The 16,462-nt window shown below is 34.8% G+C and overlaps 1 protein-coding gene across 1 annotated transcript in view; it reads left to right on the plus strand.

The window, feature by feature from the left end:
- The window catches only part of SELENOF (selenoprotein F), a 50,474-nt gene extending 38,675 nt beyond the window's left edge, over nucleotides 1-11,799 (plus strand). The window contains exons 4-5 of the mRNA XM_012520605.3: nucleotides 9,375-9,424; nucleotides 10,929-11,799. Of these exons, the coding sequence (XP_012376059.1) occupies nucleotides 9,375-9,424; nucleotides 10,929-11,060 (182 nt within the window). The 3' untranslated portion in view covers nucleotides 11,061-11,799. The remainder of the gene's footprint in view (nucleotides 1-9,374; nucleotides 9,425-10,928) is intronic.
- Nucleotides 11,800-16,462: the final 4,663 nt, after the last annotated feature.

Genomic DNA, 16,462 nt, shown 5'->3' on the forward strand with positions numbered 1-16,462 from the left:
GAGAATAACAAAATAAAAGGGGAAGGATGGAGATATATGAGTAGAGAGCATGTATAATGCTGAATTAGATTAGTGCTAGTCAAACTAGGTTGAGATTAGTTTAAGATGCTTATTGACATGTGAAAATAACCACTAAGGAAGTAACTAAAAAATATAGAGAGAAAAGGAAAGAAGAAGGGAATCAATCAAAATAATATGCTACAAAGAAAAAGCACCTAAATACACAAAAAGGCAGTAATGGAGTAATTGAGGAATAAAAACCATAGAAGATATACAGAAAGCAAATAGCTAAATGAAAGAAGTAAATTGTGTCTCCTCTTTTATTACCTTAAATGTCAGTAGATTAAATTCCTGTATTAAAAGGCAGAGATGGCAGACAGGATGAAACAGCATAATCCATTAAACTCACTTTAAGTATGTAAACACAAAGAGATTGAAAAGAAAAGAATTGGAAAAGCTATTTCATGCATACTAATCAAAGGAAAGCTGAAGTGATGATATTATTGTCAGATAAAATAGACTTTAAGTTGGAAAAATAATACAAGAGACAAAGAAAGATATATCATATATTGATAAAAGGTTTGGTCCAGCAAGAAGATACAACAGTGCACCTCACAACACAGCCCCAAAATATAATGAAGCAAAAATTGACAGAATTGAAGTGAAAAATAGTTAGCTCTCTAAAAGTGCAATACACCATTTACAGTAATTGATAGAACATCTAAACAAAGGAGCAATAAGGAAATAGAGAATTGAAACACTACAAACAATTAGACCTAATGTACATATATAAAACCTCCACTGAACAACAGCAGAATTGACATTCTTAAGTGCACATGGAATATTGTCCAGGACAAACCGTATATTAGACCACCTATGAAATCGTAATAAATTTTTAAGATAACTGAAATCATACAAAGTCTCTTCTCCTACCACAATGAAATAAAACTAGAAATTAATAAAAGAAAGAAAAAGAAAATTTACAAATATGTGGTAATTAAACACCTCACTGTTAAACAACCAGTGTGGTTAAAGAAGAAATCACAAGGTGAATTAGGAACTATCTTGGGACAAATGGCAATGAAAACACAATATAACTAAAATAATGGAAGGAAATATTTAAGATTAGAGCAAAGATGAGTGGAATAAAGAAAAGAAAATCAATAGAATTGACTAAACCAAACCTGTGTTTTAGAAAAGATCACTAAAATAAACTTTGAGCCAGACTGATGAAGGAAAAAAAGAGAGGAAACATAAGTAATTAGAATCAGGAATGAAAGTGGGAATGTTACCACCAATCTTACAAGTGTAAAAAGGATTATAAGAGAGTACTATAAGCGATTGTATGCCAGTAAATTAGAAATTTGAAAGGGACAAATTCCTAGAAATATACAGATTTACCTAATCAAGTACATTGAGAAATTGAAAATCTCAACAGACCTATAACAAGTGAGGTGATCAAATCAGTAACTTAAACTTCCCAACAAAGGAAAATTCAGGATTAGATTGTTGTACTGCTGAATTCTATCAGACATTTAAAGAATATTCAACACTAATCCTTTTCCTATTCTTCCCAAAAATTGTAGAGGAGGAATTGCTTCCTAACTGATTCTATGAGGCCCCCTTAGCCTGATACCAAAAGCTAGATATAAGTAAATATCCAAAAATAAGTAAATAAATCACAGACCAATATTGCTTATGAATATAAATACAGAAATCCTCAAAAAATAGTGGCAAACCAAGTCCAACAAGATTATCTATACCATGACCAAGTGGGATTTATTCCAAGAATGCAAGGATGGTTCAACATTAGAAAATCAGTTGAGTTAATACACCTCAGAATAAAAGCAAAACGAAAACCACATGTTCTCATTTGATACAGAAGAAACATTTGACAGAATCCTTTTCAAGATAAAAACATTCAGGAACTAGAAATAGAAGAGAACCTTCTTAATATGGTAAAGGGCATTTATGAAAACCCACAAGATATCTTACTCAAAGGTGAAAGACTAATAGCTTTCCCCAAGGATGTCCACTGTTGCCACTGTTATTCAACATTGTACTGGAAGTTCTAACCATACAAGAGAAATATCAGGCATCCAGATTGGAAACGAAGAAATGAAATTACCCCTATTAGCAGATGAGACATGATCCTATAAGATCCACAAAAGGCTACTAGAAGTAATAAATGAATTCAGCAGTATTACAGGATACAAGATAAACACTCAGAAGTCATCTGGACTTCTATACACCAGTAATGAGCAATCTGAAAAGGAAACCAAGGAAGTGGTTTCTTTTACAATAGCATTTAAAAGAATAAAATACCTAGGAATAAATTTAAATTTAACCAAGGAGGTAAAAGACTTGTGTACTGAAAATGACAAAACATTGTTGAAAGTAATTAAAGACCTAAATAAAATGCAAAGACTTCCCATGTTTGTGGATTGGAAGACTTAATATATCGATACTGCCTAAAGCACCTTACAAATTCTCAATGTAATCCCTATCAAAATTCCAACAGGGGTGTTTGTTTTTTAACAAAAATAGAAAGGCTCATCCTCACTCATATGGAATTGCAAGGAATCCAAGCCAAAACAACCTTGAAAAGGAAAACAAATTTGGAGAAGTTACACTTTCTGATTTTAAAACTTACTACAAAACTGCAGTGATTAAAACAGTGTGGCAGGGAAGTGGCTATGACTCAATCAGTTGGGCTCCCATCTACTGTATGGGAGGCCCTGGGTTCATGTCCCAGGGCTTCCTTGTGAAGGCAGGCTCACTTGCACACCGCGGGGACCCGCAGGTCTGCAAACACCATGGAGTACTGCCCAGCCCGCAGGCACCACAGAGTGTCACTGGCCCTCAAGCGCTGAGGAGAGCCAATTTAGCAAGGTGACGCAAAAAAAAAAGGGAGACAAGTAAAAAAAACAGAGAAGAGTGTGCAGCAAATGGACACAGAGCAAACAGCAAGCTGCAAGGTTGGGGGACAGAAATAAATAAAAATAAATAGAGACACATAGATGAACACATGGCAGATGGACACAGACAGCAGACAGCAAGCAATCCCCAAGGAGGGGGGATAAAAAAAAATGTGACTGAGCTTCTGCTTCACATGTATAAGGTCTGGTGTTCAATCCCTGGTACTACCTAAAAAATTTTTTTTAATTTCAAAAGTGGTACTTGCATAAGGATAGACGTAGTAGCACTAGAATAGAATTAAGAGTCCAAAGTTAAATCCAAGCATCTATGGCCAGTTGATTTTCAACAAAGACGTCAAGTCCATTCAATAGGGGAAGAATAGTCTCTTCAACAAATGGTGCTGAGAAAACTGGAAATCCACATGCAAGAGAATGAATCTGGACTCCTACTTCTCACCATATACAAAAATTAATTCAAACTGAATCAGCAACCTACATAAAACTCTTACAGAAGAAAGCATAGGGAAGCCACTTCAGGATCTTGTTACAGGTGATGGATTTTAGATATTACACCAAATGCACAAGCAACAAAAGAAAAAAATAGATAAAATTAACTTCATGAAAATTTAAAACCTTTGTATATCAAAAGACATCATCAAGGAAGTGGACTTGGCCCAGTGGTTAGGGCATCCGTCTACCACATGGGAGGTCCACGGTTCAAACCCTGGGCCTCCTTGACCCGTGTAGAGCTGGCCCATGCACAGTGCTGATACACTCAAGGAGTGTCGTGCCATGCAGGGGTGTCCCCCGCTTAAGGGAGCCCCACATGCAAGGAGTGCCCCCCCCCCCCCCCGTAAGGAGAAATGCCCAGCACAAAAGAAAATGCAGCCTGCCCAAGAATGGCGTCGCAGAGAGCTGACACAACAAGATGATGCAACAAAAAAAAAGAAACACAGATTCCCGTGCCTCTGACAACAGAAGTGGACAAAGAAGAACACACAGCAAATAGACACAGAGAAGAGACAACTGGGGCGGGAGAAGGAGGGGAAATAAATCTTTTTTAAAAAGACATAATCAAGAAAGTGAAACAACAACCAATGGGAGAAAATATTACAAACCGTATGTCTAATAAGGGTTTAAAATCCAAAATATATAAAGAATGGCAACAACAAAAGACAACCCAATTTTAAAATGGGCCAAGGATTTGAATAGACATTTCTCCAAAGAAGGATATTCAGATGGCAAATAAGGTACGAAAACATGCTCAACATCATTAGCCATTTAAAAATGCAAATTAAAACTATTGCGATACCACTTCACACCCACTAAGAAGGGTATTATTATAGAAACTGAAAATAACGAGCACTGGTTAAGATGCTGAGCAATGGGAACCCTCATATATTATTTGTGGCAAAGTAAAATGGTACAGCTGCTGTGAAAAATAGTTTGGGAGTTCTACAGGAAGCTATAAACAGGCCTAGTTCCACAAATGGACAGGGGTAGAATTACCATATGACCAGCTATTCCACTTCTAGGTAAATACCCCAAAAGAATTGAAAGCAGACATGGGGAGATTTTTGTACAACAGTGTCCATCCCAGTATTATTCACAATAGCCAGAGGAAGAAGCACCCAGCAGATAAAAATGAATAAACAAATGTAGTATGTACATATAATAGGATATTATCTAGTCATAAAAAGAAGTGCTGGAACATGCTACAACATGCATAACTTTGAAGATAACATGTTGAGTGAAGTAAGCCAAACACAAAAGGACAAATACAATATGGTTTTCTTATATGAAGTACTTAGAATAAGCAAATTCAAAGAGAAAAAGAAAAATAATAGTTACTAGGGGTAGCAGAATGGGGGAATGAAAAGTTATTGCTAAATGATTTTGGTTTGATATGTTGGAAATAATCTGTAAATAGTGATGAGAGTTATACAATTACTTCATATCAAAGAATTGTCCACTTAAAATGGTTTAACTGATTTATATGTCATATATTTAACCACAATTAAGAATAAATAATTTTTACAATGTTAGTGTTAACCAGAGTCTGGCTTCAAATTTTCTTCTGGGAATCTTATTAAAATGCAAATTCTAATTCTTTAAATTTGGAGCAGATCCTGAAATTTTACATTTCTGACAGTCCTGCCGACTAACGGATCACTTTACTAGAAAGACATTAAACCAGCATTTTCAAACACTAAATTAACCCTCTTCTCTGATTGAAAAGACTATAACATCTTTCTCTCTATTTCTACAAATGGCAGTATCATCAGGCAAAAACATAAGCATGAACCGAAGAATCATCTTTCTTTTACACTTTATATCCAGTTAGTCACCAAGTTGTGTCTCTTTTCCCTCCTTGATAACTTTCAAATCTTATTCCTGTCTCCTTACATTTGCTTTTGATCCCAGCCCTTAACATCTTTATTTTGAAGCATTCCATCAACTTGCTATCAAATCTACCACTTTTCACTTCTCTTATTTCTGTTGTCTCTTCCATACAATTGCCAGAAAGACCTTTTCCATAATGCATTATGGTTCTCTTACTTAAAATCCTTTATAGTTCCCCATCAAAAATAGAAAACATTTCAAACTCAAAAATATCATATAGGACCCGCTAAAATATGGGTCTGTTTTGTATTAGTGGTCTCACATTTCTTCCCCAAAGCAGCCGTACAGAACTATTTGCAATTCTCTGAACTCTGACTTCTATGTCTGTGTATACACAGAGTGTCTTGCCTAATGTGTGTGCCCCTTTCTAATTCTTGTAGCAAACTTTGAATCATTCAAAATTTATTTCAAGCATTATTTTTAGGTGACCTCTGGACAGAATCTTTCATTCTCTTTTATGTTCCATAGCAGAATATCATTCTATCTTGCAAGTACCTTTTGGATCCATTGAATCCTTTTGTGTATCTAAGATATATTATGGGATTATTAATCATCAAATACTTCCAACTACACTAAAAAAAAAAAAAAATTAAAATTCCAAAAAGGATGACAAACAATAATGAGGTGAAACATCACTGTTCTATCATTCTTAAGTATTATTTTCGTTACCCAAAGTATTGAAGGTATAAAAGAAGTCTGTATACGCTAGTTTGTACTTTTTTTTTAGTTTTCATTGAATGCATTTGAGAATTTAAAATTTTTTCACTTTCTACCCATAATGGCAAAGAAGAAAATTGACAAAAATATTCCTAATGGATCAGAAAATGAATGCAAAGAGACAAATAGTAGCGCTTTAAGCCTGTGCTATCCAATTAGGTAGCCATTAGCCACACATAGCTGTTAAAATTAATTAAAATTAAATTAAAAATCCATTCCTTACTAGCCACATTTTAAATGCTCAGTACCCACCATGAGCATAGCAGATATAGTTACATTATTGGGGGAAATTCTACTGGAATTTTTGCTCTAGGTTCCAGTGATGATCAAATTGATCATATAGGGAAGCAGACTTGGCCCAATGGATAAGGCGTCCACCTACCACTTGGGAGATCCGCAGTTCAAACCCTGGGCCTCCTTGACCCGCGTGGAGCTGGTCCACGCGTAGTGCTGATGCACGCGAGGAGTGCCTTGCCGCGCTGGGTGTCCCCCACGTACGGGAACCACACTCACAGGAGTGCGCCTCGTAAGGAGAGCCACCCAGCCGGAAAAAAGTGCAGCCTGCTCAGGAATGGTGCCGCACACACAGAGAGCTGACACGGCAAGATGATGGAACAAAAAGAGACACGGATTCCTGGTGCAACTGATAAAGATAGAAGTAGTCACAGAAGAACACACAGCAAATGGACACAGAGAGCAGACAACTGGGTGGGGAGAGAAATAAATAAATAAATCTTTGGGAAAAAAATTGATCATATAAACAAAATTTCAGAGCATGAAACCTCACTTGATGATATCCTGCGTGACTTTTCTCAAAATCAACAATCAAAGAGTGAACAGTGTATTTCCAAGGTCAGAAAGGAAATACAGTATTTTCATTTAGAAAGGACTTTATCACAAAATATTTTGCAACAAGAATCTGAACCTCCCTATTTTGCTGAAGAAAAAAAAAGGGTGATAGAAGCCTCAGTGTTTCCAAAAGTATTACACTTTGACAATGTAAGTGCAAGAAGAATGACCAAGGTAATGATAAACACATTAGAGATGTGTTTGAAATCTGGAACCATTATTTACAAATTGGCTATATTTCAGGTTTATGCATGGTTATTTGAATTTAGTATATTTAAATTCTTATTAAGTCTTCTAATAAAGTTATTTTTCACCTTCCCTTTGTTCTTTTTGTTTTTATTCAAATTTTATTTCAAATTCTAAAGATAAAATAACAGACAAAAGGCCAGTTTAACAGGTTATGAAAGCATTACTCTGAAAAAGTTATCCAGGCACTTTTATCTCATTTAATCCCAACAAAAAACTCAGTTGTTCCTCTAGTGTTCGGAAAGATACAGAGATGAACACAAATTAGTTAACTGACATAATCAAGGTCTCCTTGTTAATGGAGAAGAGGGGAAAAAATGTTTACTTATATTCATGTTTCACAAAACCAAACCTCATATTCTTTTTTACCTTTAGCATTAATATAGTACTTTTGCTTTTGCTACAAAAATATTACAATATTGTTATTAAAATATAGTCTATAAATTAGACTTCTAATATTAAGTTATTTTTTCACTTTCCCTTTATTCTTTTGTAAAACTATTCTTAAAATCATTTAAATATATTTATAAAAATAAAATGAAAAGACTGTGCTAGACCCAGATGGTAAATAGTAGTGACTGTTTTTCCTGTTACACTGAGAATTAAATGTTCCAACTTTTGTCTTCCAGAATCACTTAAAGGAAAGAAATGCCTCTTAAAAGGGTGCCATAAACTCCATCATTTACTCTCCTAGATGTCATCATTTGCAGTTTGCATATTTGACAATTCATGCCAATGTAGAGTTCATGAAATTTGATTACAATGCTTAAGTGTGTAATTAGGAATGCTACAAGTGGCATTACTACATATTGAAATACCAGTCTTTTTGCAAAGTTTTTAAAAATTCACTCTTACAGTTTTATTTGTAATTTGTGAAATGTGGGGATTTTCCCTCAATCATAACTAAACCAACTATCTTTTTACCTTGAGAAATTAAATACAATGCAAATTCCTTAGTAAAAGTGGGACAAAAGAATTGGATTTAGGGAATGGTAATTCTTTTCCTGGCTGTCTGAAGGTACGCAAGTATTGTTGCCTTTTTTAGAAAAATACATTTTTATCTTTTTTTTTTTTTTTTTTGGTTTACTTTCTCTAGCAAAATATTTAGAGTCGATTTAGGTGTTTTGACTATTATGAAATGTCTAATTTAGGAATAAATTGAAATAGTAAGAGAGGAAAGCCTTTTAAATCTTTGAGAATTATGTTGAATAAAAGACATCATTTTATGTTCACTATATATGTAAAGTCTCAGTTCTCGTCAAATGCTACAACATAGTAGAATATCCTTTTTTGAGCTTAGAGGACTTATCTGTTAACTGGCAGCATTGTTTTTATTACTATATTTTTATTTGTTGCAGACGTATTTAATTAAATAGATTTGCTACTACAGGATATTTTAAGATATTCCTGTCATTCAAAATTAGGAGGCTTATGGATCTATCTTTAGTGGAGAGAAGAGAAACAAACTGATTAAAATAGTCATTAGTGACTCATCTTCCTGTTCCCTTTAAATTTATTTACTCATTCCAGTCTGTTAAAAATCTATTGAGGAGAAAGGGTGTGTCACAAACAGTTGAGCACCCACCTCCCACAAGAGCAGTTCCAAGTTTGGTGCCCAGTACCTCCTAAAGATGACAAACAGGCAACTAGCAAAAACAAAAAACGAGCAGGGAGTGAATGTGGCTCCAGCAGTTGAGCACCTGCCTCCTACATGGAAGGTCTTGGGTTCTGTTCCCAGTGCTTCCTAAAGAAAAAACAGACAACAAGCAGACAGTGAGCATGAACAATGAGCAAACAGACGAGGGAGCCATCTTGGAGTGTGAGGGGGGATTGTTGAGAATGAAAATTATTTAGTATTCTAAACACTGTTATTAATAGAAAAAAGTCTTAAGAATAGTCCTTTTCCCAGAGAGCTTTCTTATGTAATAGGGAAGATAGACATAGTTACTTTATGTTATGTAGTGTTTCACATTCTCACTGTCTCTCAGATTTGATATATTAATTAACAGTGGATGGTGTTTTGATTAATTTGAAACAATTTATCTTAAAATATTTAGTCTTCCTATCCAAGAATATCTCTCCATCTCTTTATGCCTGTTGAAATTTCTTGGTTATTCTATTTAGGGCCTAAGTGTTTCATTTAAGTTTATTTCTACTTTTTCTTTTGGATTTTGTACCTAGCTTAGGCCTGAAAGTAAACATTTTCAATCTTTTTTGCTTTTTTCTTTTCTTTCTTTTCAGCTTTTGTCAGGAGTGATAAACCCAAACTATTCAGAGGCCTACAAATCAAGGTAAGGATGATTTTTAACAGAATCTCCAGTGTTTTTCCAGTGTTTTTTTTTTTTTTCAGTGTTTCTCATTTCTTCATTGGTCTAAAATATGTGCATTTTTTAATAGGTAAATTTTTAAGTATTAATGTTATAGCATGGGTAGCAAAAAATGATGAATTGACATTTTGTTTTAGGTCTCAGGGTTAAAAAGTATCCCAGCATTTTCTTCGTTAGCTAAAACTAGTAATAATCCTTCATGGTCACCCAAACCCCAGTGCAAGTATCAGTATGTCTGTGAAGCTAGGCATACATAGCCCGCAGCTTACATATCTAAATTCCACAAATGGGTTCGGAATATACCAAGCACCAGTAATCACATCAGAGCTTACCTCCATTTCAACAGTTCATGATTCCAGGCGACCTAGAAAAACTGAAGTATAATTGCTCAGTTCTAAGAGCTCCCTTCATCATCACTGCTACGTTTTGTTCAGCCTAATTTAAAATGGAAGATATGATCTCTTAATTAATTGGATTGTGTTAGTTGTCATATTTACCCAGGTAGAATTTCTCAGAGGGGAAGCAGCTCTGGCTCAAGCAATTGGGCTTCCACCTACCACATGGAGGTCCCAGGATCAGTTCCTGGTTCCTCTTAGAGAAGGCAAGCTGGTGTGGTGGGCAGGTGCAGCGAGCTGACACAACAAGATGACACAACAAAAGAGACACAAAGAGGAAAGACAATGAGAGACTCAACATACCAGGAACTGAGGTGGCTCAGGTGATTGAGCACTGCTCTTCCACATGGGAGGTCCTGGGTTTGATTCCCAGTGCCTCCTAAAGAGAAGACAAAACAGACACAGAGAGCACACAGCAAATGGACACAGAGAACAGCGACCTCAAATAATGAGGGGCATGAGGAGATAAATAAATCTTAAAAAAAATAAAATTTCTCAGAGCTGTCTGGTGAAATACTGAGCCCAACTAGTAGGTCTGAAGTTTGAAGAATCCAGCCCAATTCTAGACTGATTACAGCAAAATCATTGGAAAGTTTTAAAGTCCATTGTGGAATTCTGAGTCTGAATGCACAGCCTATTTCAACATTGCTTTAACACTGTCACTGTTTCTCATGAATTATTTGTAACTTATCAGTCTCCACCATTAGATTTTTTTTTCTTTATAAGAGAATTTGTGGGTTTAGAGAAAAATCATGCATAATTGATTGCATGAGCTTTCAAGCTCATTTGAAAGTTTGAGAGTGTCATGTATATGATAATTATTTGTTAAATTCCATAATAAGCTTAAATCCCAAATGTATTTTTTTTTAATTTCTCATATTTGAAGAAATCTCATTAAATTTTTTCCAGAAACTTCTTTTAATATATTGTTGATTCTGATGTTATGTTTGAAAGCTTTTTTTAAATGACTATTGAATTTAATTAAGCTCTGTTGAATTGCTTGGAATCTTGGTTGAGGCTGAGAAGGCTCTTTTATAAACAGAAAATAATGAAGACACCCCTCTTTTTTATAGTATGTTCGTGGTTCAGACCCTGTACTAAAGCTTTTGGATGACAATGGGAACATTGCTGAAGAACTGAGCATCCTCAAATGGAACACAGACAGTGTAGAAGAATTCCTGAGTGAAAAGTTGGAGCGCATCTAAATCTTGCTTAAATTTTCTCCTTTCCTTTTGTTATATCAAATGAAATGTTACAGCATCTAGAAAAAAATTTAGATCTTGCTTTCTTTCGTTGATCATCCTTTTACTGTGAGGCATTGAACATCTAATTAGAAATTGAAATTGCAGTATGGCCCATGATATCTAATGAGTTGGCAAGCTTAACAAATCCCATTTTTTAAAAATTTCCATCCTCCTTCAATTGTTTATGCCACTAACAGAATGCTTCATAGCAGAATTGTGGTTAATTATGCAAATGATAGTTTGTGATAATTGGTCCAGTTTTACAAACAACAGATTTTTTAATTAGAGAGGTTAATAAGGGGGAGATGATTGCTATGCCTCATGTGCCATGTGCTTTTGAAAGTAATAACAGGAAACTATAAAGCAAATAAGATATACTGTCTCAACAGATTGACTGCTCCTCAGTCTTTCATATTTTTGTATTACCCAGTTTTCGTTTTAATAGAAATATTGTTTATAGTTTACAGTGAATGTACTGCATAAAAACTTAGTAGCTTCATTATTGTGAAACAGTTGTGGTCTACAGTGAGAGTGAAACATTTACAAAGATTTGCACTAATGAAGACTACACAGAAAACCTTTCTAAGGATTTGTATGGATCTGATATTTGGCAAATTTTTGTGTTTTCCACTCTTGCAGAAAAATGAATTTAAAAGGATCATTTATAAGACCAAAATATAAATAAAAATTTTCAAAAGTCTATCTGAATTTGAAATTCTTCTAGTTTGTCTTTTCATGTTTAAGAATATCATTGCATTTTTTTCATTTTCTTCCATTATAAGCCATTTTTAACCAAAATTTAAAATTACTACACTGTTTAAAATTTATCATAACTTCATATTATTGGTAATAATTGCTTTACATTTGTGCGGTAATTTTTAAGTTTTCATTTATGAGCATATTAACCATTGGTATCTTATTATATAAGGCATACCTCTTTTAATATAGAATATGAATATGAGCTATTAAAATACTAATTTTCTCCTTTGTTAACCTGTCTGGTTAAAGTGGCATCCTCATAGAGGTGATTCACTAAGATTTAGCATTCATCCAATAACTTCTGGGTCATTTAAGCCTCTTATTAACTTATCTAAGTGGTCTACTATCCTCCTACATCACCTTAGTCTCAGGATAAATTCTTATAATCTGAAGACTTTCCTAAATGCTAATTTTGAATTAAAATTCAGTATATTTGAATATCAATATATTTGATATTTGGAAAGCTTTAAAAGCAGTTGTACCAGAGAGTGTTTGTGAAATATTTGTTTTTAATAGGGATCAGTTCTTAATCTTTGTTAGCAGTTTATGTCATGTAATACTACTTAAGAACTGTCATTTTTAAAGCAAGCAAGAACAGGAAAACCCCCTGGATAATTTGACTAATCAAAATAGGATAACATGAGAAATCCCAGCAACTGGCTATGGTCTACTTTTGATCATCCACAGTAATAAAGAAGGCCATTGTTTTAATATTACAAGGTACTAGTTAATGTTCCATTGATCCTTATGGGTGTTATTACTTCAGGGCAAGTGGGAAATGAAGCCAATCATGTACAATTGATAAAACAGTAAGAAGGGAGTTACTAGTACTTACATAATAGCAGGAAAGAAGGGATGAAATGTCAATACTTCTGAGATTGTTACAGAAAAAGAGTAGACTATTCTCAGGCCAGGAAGAGCAATTTAAATGAGTATCTGACATTGAGGTTTTTTGTTTTTGTTTTTTTAATGAAGAGAAGCCTAAAAAGTCTATTGCATTCAGGGTGTTATAAGGGCTCAAAAGAGGCTGAATAATCTTAGAGCTTGAAGATTTCAAAATGGCGAATAAAAATAATCTACCAAAACCCACTGTTTTAATTAGGTTGGAGTTTATTCTAACTGCTTTTCACCAATTCCAGTCAAAGGAAAACTAAAAGCTTTTTAAAGAAACCAAACCATTTGATTACCAAGAAAGGGATATAAATACTGATCCAAGAAAAACCATTTTGCAGCAAAATTCTGACATTTGAGTAAGCGTTTTTAAATTCACAAACATGGGTATGTAACAGTCATCTGACATTTATAAATGGGTTTGCTATCCACTGTCAAAACTATATGTTACTTACAACCTCAAACAGTTAATTTACCTAAAAATTTCTGAGTCCAGCGAAGTCTTCTTATAAGGATCTATGAGCAAGAACTGATTTTTCGTGTTTTGAGACAATTTGAATCTTGAAAGTCATTCTAAAATTAAAATTTATGAATTGCAGAAAATAGTTTTCAGAGCGAATATTGCAAAGCTTTAAGTTAAAATTGGCAGCAGGTAGTATGTGAAAGCCTCTCTACAAATGCATGGGAGGTAGGAATACAGGTTCCAGATAAGTGTACAACTAGATATGTATTTCTTTTCCTTAGAAATTATGCCTTTTAATTATATTCTATGGTGGCAGAAGAGATTTGCAAGGAGGGTGGAAGAGTGCATGCATATGTGATTTTTTTTTATATGCAAAATATATATATATTTTTTTTAATTTTTTTATTTTTTATTGACTTTGTAATAATATTACATTAAAAATATATATGTGAGGTCCCATTCAACCCCACCCCCCCACCCCCCCCTCTCCCCCCCCCCAACAACACTCGTTCCCATCATCATGACACATCCATTGGATGCAAAATATATTTGTTGATTAGATATAAACATTTTACCTTTGAACTGACCCTTGGCCCAGGAATCATTTAAGTAAGTGAAATATGATTATTCAGATATACTGAAGAAAAACTTTCAGACCCAAGCTATGGATGATCATCTAAAGCTTCTAAAACTAATTCTTTCCTGTTAGCCACTCCTGAAACATATATCGCAAAAACTGCATCCTTGTATTTATCCAGCATTATGAAGAGATTGAAATTAGATCTTTAAATGCAAAACATTTTTTAAGATTTTTGGTGCAAAAACTAAGCTAATGTTTTAATAGCTTTATTGAGATATGTATCATAAAATTCACCCATTTAAACTATTATATATAATTCAGTTTTTAGTGTTTTCACAGAGTTGTGCAACCATCCCCACAAGCGAAGTTTAGAACATTTTCATTACCCCAGAAAGAAACCCTGTACCCATTTGTGATCTCTCCTCATCTCCGCCTCCAGCTCTAGGCAACTACTAATCTACTTGCTTCCTCTATAGATCTATGCATTCTGAACATTCATATAAAAGGAATTGTATAATATGTTATCCTTTGTGACTGGCTCCTTTCACTTAGCATAATGTTTTTGGGGTTCTTTTATGTTATATTTATCAATACTTCATTCTTATATTCCACATTTTTTTAAATTCATCAGTTGATGCACATTTGTGTTTTTCCAGCTCTCCAGTTTTTGGCTCTTACGAATAATGCTGCTATATACATTCATGTACAAATTTTCATGTGTTATGTTTTCATTTCTCTTTTATACCTAGGAGTGGAATTCCTATGTTAACTCCTAAGTTTTTGAGGAACTGCCAAACTTTTCTAGATCACCTACACCATTTTACATTCTCTCCAGCAATCAATGAGGGTTCTAATTTCTGCACATTCTAGAGTTTCTTGATACTTAATAAGAGTACTCATTGTTTTGCAGCCTTATCATGAGGGGCTATTAAGATGTATTAAACACTGCCCTTTCACTCAGTTTTTTAGACTGGTATTCTTTTTTAATTTTTTGAATGGTATAAACCACTTAATTTTAGTAGCTGCCTCTTTCACCTTCTGTTGCTACTGGATTTTAACTCACTTTCTCTTCCCCAGCTTCAGTCTTGAAAAAATCCACAATGACCCCAGATGTGGTAGAAATCATAATCTATTGGGAGAGGCAATCATTAAACAAAAGCACAAATTATAATTATGGTAAAAGTAATAAGGAAAATAATGGTTACCAAGAGATAAAAATGAATTTAGGAGTTCAGGAATCTCTGAAGATGTGACATTTAAATTCAAGCCTAAAAGATGAGTAAGAACTATCCATGCAAAAGACTGCATGAAAATAACTACTAGTGGGCAAGAGCATGTGCAAAGTGTCTGTCTTTGAAAACAGAGAAAACCATTGTGTGTGGAGCCTGGGTGTATTAGCTCAAGAGGTGCTGATGCAAAATACCAAAAATCAGTTTTTATAAAGGGTATTTGGGGTAGAAGCTTACAGTTACCAGGCCATAAAGTGTAAGTTACTTCGTCACCAAAGTCAATTGCCACATGTTGGAGCAAGATGGCTGCTGATGCCTGCCAGGGTTCAGGCTTCCCAGGTTTCTCTCTTCCAGAGGCCCATTTCTCTCTCAGCTCAGATGCTTTTTTCTCCACAAGGTCAGCCGTAGACTATGAGGCTCTCTAGACTTTGCCTCTTTCTATAAGGCCAGCTGTAGACTATCAGGTGACAGGCTCTGCCTCTCTCAGGGCTCAATTCTCTCAAATCTTAGCTGCTCTGCTCCTCTGTGGCTTATTTCCCAGGCTCCACCTGAAAAACTCTCAATTCTGTCCTTTGCCATGTCTTTTATCTACTGACTTGCCCAATCAAAGCCCTAATCATAATTTAATCAAGTAAAAATAAAACCTGTGAATCTAATACACTCAAATATGCCCCATTAATGACTGATAACCTCTTCAGGAGCTCCTTGTATACAGTTTGCTTTCTTAAAATATTCATCAACTTGCTTTGAGAACAAAAAAAGACAAGCCTAATTATAAATGTTAAATTTTAAGATTTGCCAATGTTTATGTATATATATATGCAAAGGATTCTTAGAATATTCACTGACATGAATTAATAGGAAATACCTGTCACCAAACTTCGGTACTATTCCTCGCCCTATCTTTGAGATGAGCACTAATCTCAATTTGGGCTCCAAATATAATGAAACTACAGCCTTGGCGCCAGTTGACTCAATATCTAGGACAAGGTTTCTGTCCCCACCCCCACTGTAACTAGCCCCAGAATTCTTGGTGCTGAGTCTTCTCTCCTAAACCTGGTTCCTGTTGCCTGATCATCCAGATCCTGAAGGTACTCTTACTTGCCATTCCTGATTTTGAAATGAATCGCAGCTTCCTAAACTAAATTGTGGTGGTTTGTTCCTGTATTGATATCTATAGTAGTGAACCAAAGAGGTGCTGATGCAACGTACCAGAAATCTATTGGCTTTTATAAAGGGTATTTATTTGGGGTTGAAGCTTGTGGTCACACGGCCCTAATGAGTCCAACTCAAAGTACCATAAGAGGTATCTCACCCAAAGGCTGTTTGCCACATGTTGATGCAAGATGGGAGGTGATGTCTGCACGGCTTCAGCCTTCCTCTGTTCTCTTAAGGCTTTGTAGTCCCAGCTTCTGATCTCAGCTGTAGGCTGACATAAGGC

The sequence above is a fragment of the Dasypus novemcinctus genome, chromosome 9 (assembly GCF_030445035.2).
Source record: "Dasypus novemcinctus isolate mDasNov1 chromosome 9, mDasNov1.1.hap2, whole genome shotgun sequence".
Classification (NCBI taxonomy): domain Eukaryota; kingdom Metazoa; phylum Chordata; class Mammalia; order Cingulata; family Dasypodidae; genus Dasypus; species Dasypus novemcinctus.